Genomic DNA, 15,727 nt, shown 5'->3' on the forward strand with positions numbered 1-15,727 from the left:
GAGCTCGCAGCGAACAACTATGGGCAACATGCCTAGTCGTTGTGAAATTTGTTGACAGCGACCCAGATATACATCAGTCTGCCCGTCAGGTTTCGGCACAAACTGCTGCAGAGCCCCCCTGTTCGGCTGGAGTAATGTAAGTTGAAAGGACTACCGTCTCGTCAGACGCTGGTGGCTTAGGTCACATAAAGAGCTACCATTTCCGCCACCGTCCATCGGTCCACCACTTTGACGAACATTCAGGTACCGAGTGCCACAGATTTGCATTGAGGACGTAGTCAACATGCCGTTGAGAATTGTGATTGGAAGCAAGGGCTCGAGCCGAGAAACGGTTCTGGTAGCAAGGAAACAGGGTCCAAGCAAAAACAGCCACAGCAGAACCTAATTCAGCTTATAGAGAGATGGGGGCGTTTCGATAGCCAAAGTGGAAACCTTGACAGGAAGCGCATAGGTGGAGCAGCTATCAGCAAAGTATACGTAGTATATTAATACAAGGCTATTTCAAGGCTAAAGACTGAAATGATGTGGCGCGCTACATCAAGGTCTTCCTCTGTGTGTATGTAAGTATGCCGTTACTGTGGGGAACCGTCTCTTTGAAATCGAAATTGCGAGTCTGCCAGTTGAGCTCAGTGTGTATGAACAGTATTTCAAAGCAAAGTTCCTTGGAAATGGATATCGGTGGGTTCCACGGCGAGGGTATGTATGTACAATCTCCGAGGTTAAAAAGTCTTTCGTTCATGGATAAACTCTGTATGCATGACTGTAATTTTTTTTGTCTATGCTTCTCTAATTACCGGTAGCTTGAAATAGTATTAATAATTGTGACTTGATATGGGTATCCCTCGAAGTCTAATGTGAAATCGATAGAATAATTGTGACTAGATTATTGTTGGAAAAAACATGCAAGAGTAGGTATGCAGTACCCAAGTTAGTAGGTGCGTCAAGTTACGAGAGCCCTGTACGTGTGTGGATGCTTGCCAATGATGTTGGTGGCTTGAAACGTAATGAAACATAAAACGGGCCTGAAGATTCTGGCTCTGACGTTGGCTTGTATGGGTGCATGTATGTATCATCAGAGTCTTTTACTGGAAATGGTGTCGAACCGTTCAAGGATGGGAGCGTAAAACTCCCCGTCCCGCCGGGGGCTGGCAGGAAGGAACCGTTTTTGCCACCATCTCGTGATTTGTCCGTTCATGGCTGACAGGTCGTTCTTGCCCCAGAGTTTTAACTCTCTTCAGTACGTAGTACCTGCTGTAGCAGCAAGAAATATTACGGTGCTGAGGGCAGGTACTTACTTACCTCTTACAGTTTAAGATTTGGGCAGCGCCTGCTATGGAAATCCAATACACACTAGAAAGCCTCAGCCTTTTCCATGTCTTGACTTATAACTTCCTATCAAAAAGAATTTGACAGACGAGAGATTCGTACATTGAAAGACCTTAGTGCTATATGTAACACGATATGGTTACTTCAAACACCCGAAATCTCTGAAAACAACTGACCCTGAACCATATAACTGTTGTATTCTTCTCAGCGGACCGCAATAGGACGCAACAGCCGCTCGCGATTCAGCGACGCGTACGAAGCTATCGCCACTCAGGCTTCGCGGGTAACTTTCAAAGCTTCGTAGGGAAAGGATCTACAAGACAAGAAACAGCCGAGCGCGGTAGGGTGGAGGTCCCTGAGATCCGATCGACACGCGCGACAGACCCGCCAGTGGCCTTACAATTATACGTATTATCCGCAAAAAAAAAAAAAAAAGGCAATCCGTCTCGATGAAAATTGACTCGATTAGTAACTAGAAGGACGAGCATTGGATTGCTTCGGTGTCTAACTAACTTAACTTACTACCAGCCGTTGCTCTCACGGTCCACCACCGCGCATGCGACCCATCGGAAACGTTCAAGTTAACAATTGATCCCCATGTTTACCTATGTGGCGATTTCTCCGGGCCAGCTCCGGCATCTTTGATGCTCTTTCACTGGCTCTCTTAGTTTCCAATGACGGGGGCACGGGGCCTGAATCACTTTGGAGGGTCTAGCCCGGTCCATACACCTTGGCCAATTCGTACCGGCATTTAATTCTCACCAGAAAGGTTATGGAGAAAAATACTGCGATTACTTGTTTATTGCTCACACAGAGTAACCGAAACCTTACATAAGAACCCACAAAACCTTCCTTTAACCTAGAACCCACAAAATTACCTAACCGACCCTTTCTAAGCAGCTAAACCCTTTAATAGCTATATTTATAGACTAACCTAGCCTAATATCCTAGTTTATCTCACTAGGCCTTATATATCTTATTATTTAGCTTCTATAGAAATAGCTTTTTTATTAGGTTTAAGTCCTTATAACTATCTAAGATAGCTTTAAGAGCCTCTAGTGTTAAGGGCTTGGGCTTTAGCCTAAGCCTAAGGCTAATTAGATAAGAAGGGATTATATAAGGACCTAAAAAGGACTTAAAGAGGGGACCTTAAGGGGGAAATATAGGATTTCTATATATCCTTTTCTTTTTTTTTTTAAGTCTAATAATACTATTATTAATATCTTATAAATAGTTACTTAAAAGCTAGTCTTTTATAATTATTAGACTTCCTTTAACCTAAGACTTATAATAACTCCTTAGCTATAGTATACTTATTAATATAGAAAACTATCTATTATAATTAGTATAGAATTAGCTTAAGTCTAATATAGATATTAATTAAGTAATAATACCTTAGAATAATAACTAGGAAATACTTTAATTAGGCCTAATAGGACTATTAAAGAATAATTTAATACTTAATTAAGTTAATACTATATAGAGTTAATTTAAAGGTATTTACTTTAACCTTTATACTTAAATAAGAGTTAATATTATTATAATTTTTATAGAATAAATTATATTATAGCTAATTAATTTTATTTTATTTTTTTCCTTTTAAGCTTAAATATAGGTTTTTAAATTACTAATTATATAACTTAATCTATAGCCTATTTAAGTTTAATAAGAAAGCCTTAAGTATTATTTACTTAAGATTATAAAGTTTAATAGTAATTATAGCTTATAGTTAATATAATATATTATTATTAAATATATATTATAAACTATAAAATATAATATTAATAATATAAAGGATTAATAAGTATATATTTATTACTATCTAGAAAGTAAAGTTCTTTATAAAATTAGTTTATTCTTTAAAGTAAAATAGGCCTAGAATATTAATTTATTAAAGTTCTTTAAGTATATAAAATATATATATAGAGATTAATATTATTAAGAATTAGCCTAAATAAAGCTTAAGTAAATATATTAAATAGACTTAAAGATATTTAATTAATTCTTTATATATTTTAATTAAAAGCTTATAATAGCTAATAGCTTTTAATAAGATAATAATATTAAATTAGTTTACTTATAATAAGTATTTAATTAAAAGTTATATAATTACTTAATTAAATAAAATATACTTTATAATAACTTTAAAAATATAGTCTTTATATACTATACTATTACTATAAAAATTAAATCCTATAAACTTAAAGAAAAGTATTAAACCTTAAAATAAGTATAAGTATTAAGTTAACTTAGTTTTAATAAGAATATAGATAGAGATATAGTTATAATAAGTATTAATATAGCTAAGACTTAATAAGGTTAAGCTAGAACTTAAGCCTAGAATTAATTTAAGTTATAATAATAAGTTAAATAGGTATTTATATAAGTTATATAGAATAAATAAGCTTCTAAAGCTTATTTATACTATAAGGACTAAATATATATAATATATAATTACTAGCTTACTTAGGCTATTTAACCCTAGAATATTACCTAAGTTAATATTATTTATACTACTCTTACTAAGGGCTATAACTTTAATACTAAGGACTTAAAAAACTAATTCCCTCTAGGCCTAATTTTACCTAAGGGATTATAATAAAATATTAAGGTCTTTAAAGAGTATATTAAATAAATACTTTAAATTAATATAATAAAATTAAGGATTAAATAAATAGTATATTATTCTTAATTCTTATACTTTTTAATTTATATAAAGTACTTAATATTTAAATTAACTTAGAATATAATTATTATAAAATAATAAATAAGAAAATAGTAAAAAAGTTAAATTTAAACTAGGTTCTCCTTAGGATACCTAGAGAAGTTTAAATAGCAGTAAAAGTAATTTATAGAGGCTAGTTAACCTATAATAAAATAATAATAATTATATATATTATTTAAACTATAATAAATATTAATAAATAAATAACTTTAATCTTATTATATATTATACTAAGTCTAGCCTATAATATAATCTTTAGCTTATTATAGCTAGCTTATTATAATATATATATTTATATTAAAGAGTAAGAATTAGTTATTAATATAATAGAAGGATAAATTATCTAAATAAAGGAAAACTGCCTAAAAATAAAATAAGCTATATTAATAATAAAGTTTATATTTATTATAATAGTTTATAAATAGAAATAATAAAAGCTTTTTAAATTTACTATAGCTATAATTAGTCTTTATAAAATTATAAAGATATTATAATTAATAGTACTTAAAAAGGCAATTATTAATATAATATTATAGCCTATATTACTATTAAAACTCCTAGACTATAAAGACCTTTTTAATCCTAAGAAAGCCTTAGCTTTTCTATTATATAAAGGCACTTAAGATTATAAAATTTACCTTAAGGATAACCTTAATAGTATTTACCTTAACTTATTATAAGGCCTTTTATATAATATACCTTAAGACTAGCTAATTAAATTATAAAAATAAGTTATAAACCTTATAAATAAGGGATAGATTTAAGCTAGTAGCTTATTTATAGCTATATTAATATTATTAACTAAGAAACTAAGGAGAGAATAGTACTTTTATATTAATTATTAGGCCTTAAATAAAATAATATAATAGAATTATTACTTACTTTTACTTATTAAGGAAATACTTTATTTTCTTTCTAAGGTATATTAGTTAATAAAGCTTAATATTTAAGTAGCTTTTTATAAGATTTATATAGCTAAAAGAGATAAATACTTTACTATATTCTATATTTACTTTAGACTATTTAAATAATTAATTATACCTTTTAGCCTTATAAAGGTATTTATAACCTTTTAAAGATATATTAATAGTGCCTTTAGATTATTACTAGGAATCTTTATTATAATATACTTTAATAATATCTTTATATATATAAATAGCTTTAGAAAAGACTATATATAATATATCTAGGAAATACTATAAAGGCTATAAAAGGCTAGATTAAACTTAGATCTTAAGAAATATACTTTTATAATAAATAAAGTAAAATACCTAGGATATATTATTAAAATAGAAATTAAGATCTATTTTAACCTAGAGAAAGTTAAGGTAATTTATTCTTAAGTAGTATCTATAAGAATATAAAGTATATAGAGCTTTTTTAAATTTATTAATTTCTATTAAGATTTTATATTAAGATTTTTATATATTATAATATTATTAAATTACCTTATTAAAAAAAATATACCTTTTATTTAAATAGAATAAAAAGAATAAGCCTTTTAAATATTAAAAGATATATTTATTTTAGGCCTAGTACTAGCTTAATAGAAACTAGATAAAGAGATAGTTATTAAGATAGATTATTTTAAATAGGCCTTTAAAAGGTACTTATTTTAATAAAATAAGGCTAGTATATTATATCCTATAGTATACTATTTAGTACTATTAACCCTAGCTTAATAAAACTATACTATATATAATAAAGAACTTTTAATAATAATTTACTATCTAAAGGTATAGTTAATAGAGTTAAGAAAGGCCTTTTAATTTTTTATTATATTTATAGACTATAAAAACTTAAAGTATTTTATAAAAATATATAAGATCTTAAAGCGCTAGATATATTAAGTAGATTTCTTATTCTAGTTTAATTTTTACCTTTAGTATAAGCCTAAAAAAGATACTTTTTAGCTTAATACCTTATTTTAATAAGAATAAGATAATAAAAGAATTATAATTTAATAAGGATAGATCTTAAAATTAATATTAGTCTTTTAACTTATAGTAGCTACCTAGTTAATACTTAATATAAGCTAATAGAAGATAAATTTAACTAATTAAGCGCTATTATAAGGTTAATTAATTTTTTTTAATTTATATTTATAGAATTTATAGGACTAGGTTATTTTATATTACTTTAAATATATAGCTTAATTTAAAGCTATATAGTAGTAAAAGTAGAGATTCTTTAAAAAAGTAAAAATAAATAAATAAATTTAAGACTACTCTATTAATAAAGCTAGCTTATTATAGTATTAAAAGTAAACCTAGCTTTTACTATAAGAACTATTAACTATAATAATTATTTAAAAGGTCTATAATTTACTAACCTTAGGCTACCCTAGGAAGAACTTAACTTTCTAGATTATTAATAAAAACTATTATTAAAATAGTATATTATAAAATATAGTAAGATTCTACTATAATTATTACTATTAAAAGGCTTATAAAAGCTATTAAAAATAGTAAAGATTACTTTAATTCTTATTAATCCTAAATTATTATTTTACTTAAATCTCTATAGACTTTATAATTAGCTTCCTTAAAGAAATAAATACTATATTAATATTCCTATTAATTATTATAGATTATTTATTAAAGTATATATAGCTTAAGGCTTTAATTACTATTATAGCTAAAGCTTATATATTATAATTCTAAGACTATTAATAGAGATTCTATAGTTTTCTAAAGAGTATTATTATAGATTAAGGTTTAAATTAATTAAAGAAGTTTTAAATTAAGCTATACTACTTAATAAATATAAAATAACTCTTATTTACTTTATATTACCTTTAAATTAATAAAAGTATAAAATAAGCTAATTAAAAGGTATAAATAATCCTCTATATTATTATTTTCTTTATATAATTTAATTAACTAGATTACTTATTAATAATATAATAAGCCTTAAATAACTATATATTATTAATTATTAAATTTAGCCTTAATTACTTACTCTATAGGTTTAACTTTAATATTATATAATGCCCTAAGGGATACTAAGAGAGCTATACCTTAGCTAAAGGTAAAGTAATTATATTTATTATATACTTATATAATAATCTTAATTTAGTCTAAGTAGTAATTATATTTTAATAATAAAAGGTTAAAAATATATAGAACTATATATAATAAGCTATAAAATATTTTTAAGTAAATAATTAAGTTTAATTAGACTTATATAATATTATAATTAATTACTTAAGTAAAAAGCTTAATTAGGTTATATAAAAATATACTATAATAAGTATATTAAATAAGTTAAATATTATATTAAATAAGTTAAATATTATATTAAATATATTAAAAAACCTTTATTTAACTTTCTATATTAATCTAGTAGAATATATAGCCTTTAACTTATTACTATCTTAGAATATAGCTAATTTATATTTAAGACTATAATTAATATTTAAAGATAAAAAGCTAAAGCTAAAAAAAGAAAATAAATACTAAATTAAAAAAATACTAATAGCTTATAATACCCTAAGGTAAAGTAAAAAGAGATAAATATTAATAAAATAATTAGGCTAAATAGAATTAATATAATAACCTTTAAAAGACTTTATAAATATAATAATATTAAATAGGTTTAAGAAATAGTAAAAGAATATCTTAATTTATAATAGGCTATAATAAGCCTAGAAATAATATAAGGGTATATAAACTATATATAAGGAGATAAAGCTATATAAAAATAGTAAAGTTTAAGAAAAGATTAAGTAAAAACTAAATAAAGACTAAAGCTAGATAGAAGCTTACTTATACTTATAATTATTATTACTTTAGCTAAGGAAAAGGGAATAATATTAATTATCTTAATTATAATTAAAATAATATAAAAAGGAATAAGAGAAATAAGATTAATTATCTTAATAGCTATTTTAATAATTATCTTAGCTATAAGACCTAGCTATAAGTTAACTAAGGAATAAGAAAGTATTAGTAATCTCTTTCTAGTTAAAAGTAATAATAGCTTAAATTAATTCTATTTAAGTAATAATCTTAATAATAAAATTATATAAAAAAGAGTTAATCTTAGTATTAAAGGCCTATATAGTAAATAAAAAATAATTAAAGATAATAACTATTTATTAATTAGTAAAAGAAAAATTATTATTATTATAATAAGGAGAATTAAAATTAAAGCTTAAGAGAATTAAAATAATAGCAAGGGTAAGGCAATAAACTAAAGTATTAGAAAAATAAGAATTAAAGGTAAAAAGGTTTTATTTTTCTTTAAAAAAAGGAGCTTTAAAGAAAAAGTAAATAAAGTAAGTAAATATAGGTTAATTATAAGCCTATTCTATTACTTAATAGAACTATATAATTTAATAGAAAAACTAGGGTTAAAAGATAACCTTTTTAAACCCTTTTCTACCCTTATTAAAGCTAGGCTAATAAAAAGTAAAAATAGCCTTATTATCTTTCTTAATATTAACTAAAGTATATTAAATATAATAAAATATAATAAATATAGTAAATAAGTAATACTCTTAATAATATTTAAATTAATAATATATATATTAAGTATAGAAAGTATATAACCTAGGGTTATAAGCTAGGTCTTTTCTAGAGGTAATAAAGTAAATAATATACTTATTATAAGGCTAGGTAATATCCTTAGGGAGGTTAAAGGCTTTATTATTAAAGTTACTTTTTATAATAAAAATATCTATAGCTTATTTAATCTAATAGCTACTTTTATAATTATAAAGAGTATAAAGGTTAATAGAATTATTACCTTTTTTATTAGTAGTAATAAGAGTTAAAAGAGAGGTAAGTATAAATATAGTAAAGAAATCTACTATATTAGGTTAATATAGAAAGTAAAAAGGGTCTTATATAGAACCTTATAAAAAGTATATAAATAGTAAAAAGAAAAAAAACTAAATAAAGTAATTTACTATATTAAGTTAATATAAAAGGCAAAAGTATTTTATATAAAACCTTATAAAAAGTATATTAATATTAAAAAGAGAGAAAATTAAAGGAAAAATAATAATAAATAGGAATTTTTATATAAAAGCTAAATAAAATTAATAAAAGTATAAAAAGTAAATTAAAAGTAAATAAGAATATATTTAAAAAATAATAAATTATATAATAAAAGGTTAAAAAGAATAGAAAGAGATATAAAATAAAAAATAAAAAGATAATAAGAGTAAATTACCTAGATAATAAATAGAATAATAAAGTATATAATTAAAATAATAAATACCTTATATAAATAATTAAAATAATAAAATATAGGCTCTTAATATAAGACTAAAATAATTTAATATAAGCTTACTCTAGAATTTACTTAGCCTTACTATAGATTAATAATAAGTAAATTAAGCTTAATATTATATAATAAAGAAATAAAGAAAAGCTATATTAAAGGCTTAGGCTTTAGCCTAAGCCTAAGGCTAATTAGATAAAAAGGGATTATATAAAGACTTAAAGAGGACCTAGAAAGGGGACCTTAAGGGGGAAGTATAGGATTTTTATATATCCTTTTCTTTTCCTCTTTAAGTCTAATAATATTATTATTAATATCCTATAAGTAGCTACTTAAGAGTCAGTCCTTTATATCTAGTAGCTATTCTTCTCTTATAAGCTAAGTAATATATTTAATAATAAATTTAAAAAGATTATATAAAAAAAAAAGGCTATAATTAAAAAAGGCTATTTTAATCTTCTAGTTATTAAATAATATATTTAAAGTATTTATAATAATTTTAATTTAATTCTTAATAAAGATAAATAGCTTATTTTCTAAGGCCTTAATAGCTTTCTTAATATCCTTCTCTATTAGCTTAAACTAAAAGGAGTATTTATTATATTACTCTTATAGGCCTAATTTAATAACTATATTAATATAGCTATAGTTAATTAATTATAAGGATTAAAGTAATAAGCTAGGTAAATTAACTAATAAGTAAATACTTAGTCTTTTATATTTAAGTTTAAAGGGTCTAAAAGTAGTCTTATTTTTATATTAAAGGAAAAATAAGTAGGTTATATAGCAGTGCTTTTATATTTATATAAGATTAAGGTTACTCTAAGAGCCCTATTTCTCATAATAAAGCTACATCTATCGATTTTACATTAGACTTCAAGGGATACCTATATCAATAGAGAAAAATACAAAAAATACAAGTCGATCCTCATCAACCCAAGCACCAGTCTCAGTGCAACAAGTGTTTGCATGAAATTAAAAGCTAGGCTCTTTGGTGACTTACGGGCACCGGTACATACGGTCATTGGGCACATACCTAGAATTCACAGTCCTACTGTTCTTTATCAATCACATCATGATAGAGTAAGAGAAGTGCCTGCATATCACATCACGAGGCAAGAAGCCCTGAAACGTCACCGGTCTGCAACAATCACTGAGGACCAGAAAAGTGCCATTTCCAGGCACGATCCTCCGACATGCATGGACAGCAGTATTGAGCAATGGCATGTCCCCTCAGGCCTTATTGAGAACATCGACTCATCCAGTTTATCAATCCATCTAGACAGCTAGTGCGCCGGTGCCACAAGCCTCCCGTGACACTAGTATCTTATTGGAGGCAATCATAACAACCTGACGACTTGGGCAATTTTGTGGCTGTTCTTGGGGTTCATGGGTCCATAACAGAGCAATGGAGAGATGTCTCCAAATGGGAGATCCGCCCATGGGATTCTTCAATTTCACGATGTTGCCTCAATCGCCTTTGCTTATGTACTTTTGACAGCCCAGTGACATTGAGCTCGTATCTGCACAAGGCCTCTTTATCCCGACGGTATCGAATTCATACTGAAGAAGCCAGTTTTCAATGTAACTGCCTTTGCAGCAAACATGAATGGTGCCGACCAAGGACCCAGCTTGAGCATTCTTGTCAGTGCCGTTTTGGCTTGGCCAGCGATCCTAGCTGGCGGTGGTTTGTGCAACCGCTATTTGGACTAAAGATACATACGTGCGCGCCCTGTCGCCAGCCGTGCGTCCGGGACCCTTGAATGGGTTCTGGAGACCAATGAAACAGAGCCATGATGTTGATCGGATGAAACGCTCCGATAGGCTCTCGGCTTGTGTAGTACACTTTGTGATGGATTCGCATTGCTCTTAAGTCTACCAGCAGGTCCGTGGATATGCCCAGCGAGGTTAATTCTGAGATAAGCATGAATGAATGTGGAAGATGGGAAGATTGTGGCACGAAGTATGCCCACGAATCAAAGTTATTGGGTCTTGGGTAGAGAGTCTAATGGTCAATTATCTGCTTGTCTGTTCCTTTTGCCACCCACCTGTCAACAGGGGTCCAAAAGCTTTATCGCCGATCCTCGCCGTTTTAAGCGCCTCAACACCCATATTTGTCGCACAGTCAACAATGACGCCATGACGATGATTATCGCTTTTCTTGCCGCAGCACTAACAGGTTGTTTTCGCTGACGGTATCCTAAACAGCTGCCTGCCAGATTTACTGTACCTGTGTACTTGGTCGGAGCGCCGAAGCAAGGGCGGGTGTGGCTTGTGAGACGATCAATAATGACCATATGGTAACCCTTACAATTAAGGCTTGAAGCCAAAGCCCCGATGTTCAACAATGACTCCTTTGATGATAGTTGGCCATGGTTTTTATTTTGTTTTAAATCTGCCCTTCAACTAACTACTGAAGACTGTTAGTCTCTAGAGAGTACACTGGACATCTAAGAGAGCAATGTACCTCGGTAGCTTCCATGTGATCAAAAGTATTGTGCTACATCGTATGTAACTTTTTGGAACAGCTTACTTCCTGGCTAAGTTTCAATCTGATTTCAGCCTCGTAGACTAACAGCAGTAAAGTCTGTCCACAAACCGTTGGAGAAGTTGGTAGGATACGTTGGGCCTCGACTTCTCATCACATGCCTTGCACCAGAAAATTGGCAAATGTCAACCGTACTTCAGAGTTTGTGCAAGTCGTCAGATTTAGAGTCTACTTCCGTTTCGGTTGGAATGTCACTGTCACTACCCAAGTCTTCTACGAATGACATCTGTCGACACCGCCGAAGAGTGAAAACCCTTGACTATCTGTTTGCCAGGCCAGTTCACAATCCTCAAACTTATTCTATATGCTCTCAGCATGCCATCCTTCCCCCTTTAGTGTGAGGGCGAGGAAGTCATGCCTAAGGAATACATTAGTAAATACCTACGTACGTAAATTTGGCAGACAGAAGCAGGCAAAATGACCAGGTGTGGCTGATCCATCAAACTTAAATAAAAAAAGACGTCGGGTCAAACACGGGAATAGACTGGCTATTCTAATGAGTCGTCATGGTTGTCTCTTTGGGACAGCCAAGCTTATTGCCAGGAATCATTCGCTCATGTTAGCGTATATCAAACCAACGACATGCATGCCACGCCAGTCAGGCTTATCAACTACAACTTACCTAGTTGTCTACCAGTCCGTGCCTAAACCCAGTAGCACTATTCGTAGGTAATACCACGAATACCTACTTGACTGCAACTCACGCTCAGGCTTTGGAAGTGGCAAAAAATAAAATAAAAAAAATAGTTCGACTTTAAACTAACAGAAACTATCGACAGATCATACCCAACTGTTTATTTCAACAGATATGCCAAAACCGTCGTCATCAGACTGCCCAATAACTTATTCTGTTGCCCGTGGCTCTATCATAACCATGAACCAAGTATTGCTAGAAATGCAATAACCCTCGGTATGAATTTCCGATTTTAGCAACAAAACAATTCATGGAGAATATGCGATATCGGGTACTCCATGGCGCATGATTCATTGAGATTGAAAAGAATGCTTTGTATCAAAAAGAGTCAAGCGTGCAAGGCACCTTTCCCTCCACAATAGGGTTATGAGTGGTAGACAAGTTTCCCACCTAGGCGTGTGATAGTCACTGCATGATATTCTTAGTACTGGCTATCATGTCTTAAGCTCATTTCCTCGGGCACCAATACCAAGCCGAAGACAGGATGGCGGACCCCTGGACAGCTGAGGAGGCGATATGTCAAAATTCGATACCTTGGAAGATGCACAAGTTTGAAGGCATTGGAACCGTGGGGCGGATTTGAGTGTGGTGTCCGGATAACGGCAGTGTATCCTTGCCTCGAGCTTCGTTCAGGGTCATACCTTGTGCAATGCTTTCAAACGCCACTGCATCTGTTTGGTAACTAGGTAACCCAGACATCTTTTTGAACAAGACTATGTCGATAGTGTTTAGCATGGTAGAAGGGGCACGGCTAACTCCGGCTTGGGCTTGCCCATGTCTTTGCTGGTTCCATCGGGGTGTCGCTTAACATAGCCGGCATATTTCGAGAGTTTGTGGTGTATGTCCCCCTCATAAAACCGCGGAGCCCTAAGGTAACAGTCTGGGCTACCAAAGCCGTTTAAAGTTGTTGGGTTGATGCAACCCCATGCCAAACAGCTTTCCCGCTATTGGAGTTGACGTTCCTTCTAGGATTATGTGAAAGTGCTCGTCCTAGGCTTGTTCAAGCAACTGCCGCAACTCAGTAGAGTCTGGATGCTCTCATGACCGAGGAGACTCAACACCCACTTCCTCGAGTTTCTCAATAGACCTTTAGCGCAGTGAGCCAATTCGTAGGCGTGTAACCTAAAGGTGGCCACGGCGACATAGCCAACCAGGTATGGTTTGGGAGTATTGGTTCGGTCAATATTGGCTGTTACTCTTGCCACTGAGAAACAAAATACGGTTTCCAACTCGAAGCCAATTCGACGCGATCGTGGAAAATGAGCTATGATGTGATCTCTCGATTCACTTCCTTGGAAGCATCAAGACAGGGCCTAAGGACGGACCGTTGAACGGGTAATAAGCGCTCAAGGCTAACGGACCAACATGGTGCTGCCATTTGCCGCGGCCATGGTGCCATTGAGGCGCTCCAGAAGAGTCTAGACGTGCTCTCAAAAGCACAAGTGTGTTTTACTCGCCCGGATGCAATACTATCCGTGGGTTTGGTGCCATTTAGGGCCTGTTTTGATAGTAGGGATAGGGTTGGCTTCAGCTAGACATGGATTTTACTATGCCGTTAACACACAGCATCATAATCCGTCAACTCTGTATTCATGCTCAGGCTCTGTGGCTGAGACATTGGTGGTGGTGTATGAGGACTGAGCATGCTTCAGTCCAAACTCAGGTAGCTTCGTATGCCCAATGTCATGCACGTGCACACTGTGCTAGAGCAGGCAATTCTTGCAATCATCGTAATGTACCTATGATTAGATTACCTGGCAATCTGATTATCTGTCGTTCTAGATGTATTTCATGGACCACAATGGATAGGGTCTCTGCGTGCGATGACTGCATTCTGATAGCAGGTGTCAACAGATGTCCCATTGTGTAGATGGAAACAACATTCTCTCCCCAATGCCACAGCTGGGTATGTCTGTCACGCCACGAGACTTGTCGTTTCACCAGCTAGAACACAAGTATGGAAACGTAACCTTCATATTTCATCACCAAAGGCTACCTGTTGTTATAATCATGACTTAACATGGACAAAGCCTCGTAGGTGTTGTCCGTAAGAAAGGCTCGTCGATCCCGTGACGTCTAAGTAAGCCCTATTGTACATTCTCATCCCATCACTCGTTAATCCTTCTTCAAGGGCAAGAATGTCTCCTCGATACCATCCGCAGTGATAATGAGCATTTGGAGGTTGTCACCAACTTCGATGTGTCGCTCAACTGCACCATCAAAGGCGTCCTTGACGACGGTCTCAACCTCAGTTCGTGTCAAAGGACGTCGTTCTCTTTCCTTCAACTCGTGACCCTCTCCGCTTCCGGGAATGTACTGATTCTTGAAGTTGACCTGGTTGTCGAGGAAAGGCATGATCAAACTGCCCGCAGCACCACCTGCACGGCATTGCTCCCTCTCATAACTTCCTACGGGATCATACGAGTATACAGCGCCCTTGCCCTCCTCGTCCAGACCGCCGAGCATCGCATGCGAGTAGTATGGGAAGAATCGCTTGCCATAAAGAACTGTAGAGAGACGCTTCGCGCAAGCGTTGACAGACATGGGCTTGCCGTGGCGGTAGCGGTAGATCTTGCAGATGGTGTCGAGGTGGTCGCGGAGGGCTTCGCCGTCGGCGGCAAAGCCAACAACTGATAGAACTAACGTGGCGTCCTCTTGAGATGCGGTTGTGCCACCAATTCGGAATACCTTTGGGGACATGCGAGAGTTGATACTGTAACCGCTGGTGTGGCGAGTGTCACCGGCCATGATGGTGAAATCGGCGCCAGCGATGGCCAGAGTTGAGCCACCGTTGTCGGTGTATCTTGTATGAGTTAGCTGTGAGCTCCGAGAATGCCGAAGGAAGGTGTCTCACGGGTTGAATCGGTGTTCTCGAAACTCTCCACTGTTGGTCTTAGGAGCATCGGAGAACGAGTAGTTTGGCCCGTTCATCAAGGGATTCTGGCTAAACATGGCAGCCATGATTGCAGATTAAGTTGTGAAGAGAACGACCGTACGGGGGGCAGAATTATTTTTTGATGCGTAGGGCGACAGAGGTCGATTTCGGTGGTTGATGATGTTGAAGTTGATGTTGCCTTATCACTGACGATAGAGCTGAGGTTGAGACGCACGCGTCAAGCTTGCAGCCTTGCCCACCTAACCTGTAGAACTGGGGTAGCTCCGATGACTAAGCTGGAGCTCGACAGGGGTTCACCTCCTAAGTTCA

At 32.5% G+C, this 15,727-nt stretch overlaps 2 protein-coding genes across 2 annotated transcripts; both read right to left on the minus strand.

Annotated features, from left to right (window-relative positions):
- Nucleotides 1–10,818: 10,818 nt before the first annotated feature.
- FPOAC1_001245 (uncharacterized protein) lies at nucleotides 10,819–11,207 on the minus strand (the record flags this gene model as incomplete). Its single annotated transcript, XM_044845850.1, has 2 exons — nucleotides 10,819–10,911; nucleotides 11,004–11,207. The coding sequence occupies 2 exons, from the start codon at nucleotides 11,205–11,207 to the stop codon at nucleotides 10,819–10,821; spliced, it is 297 nt and encodes a 98-aa protein (XP_044711766.1).
- A 3,430-nt stretch (nucleotides 11,208–14,637) lies between these two features.
- FPOAC1_001246 (uncharacterized protein) lies at nucleotides 14,638–15,483 on the minus strand (the record flags this gene model as incomplete). Its single annotated transcript, XM_044845851.1, has 2 exons — nucleotides 14,638–15,325; nucleotides 15,377–15,483. The coding sequence occupies 2 exons, from the start codon at nucleotides 15,481–15,483 to the stop codon at nucleotides 14,638–14,640; spliced, it is 795 nt and encodes a 264-aa protein (XP_044711767.1).
- Between the last annotated feature and the right edge of the window lie 244 nt (nucleotides 15,484–15,727).

The sequence above is a fragment of the Fusarium poae genome, chromosome 1, assembly GCF_019609905.1.
Source record: "Fusarium poae strain DAOMC 252244 chromosome 1, whole genome shotgun sequence".
NCBI classification, from domain to species: domain Eukaryota; kingdom Fungi; phylum Ascomycota; class Sordariomycetes; order Hypocreales; family Nectriaceae; genus Fusarium; species Fusarium poae.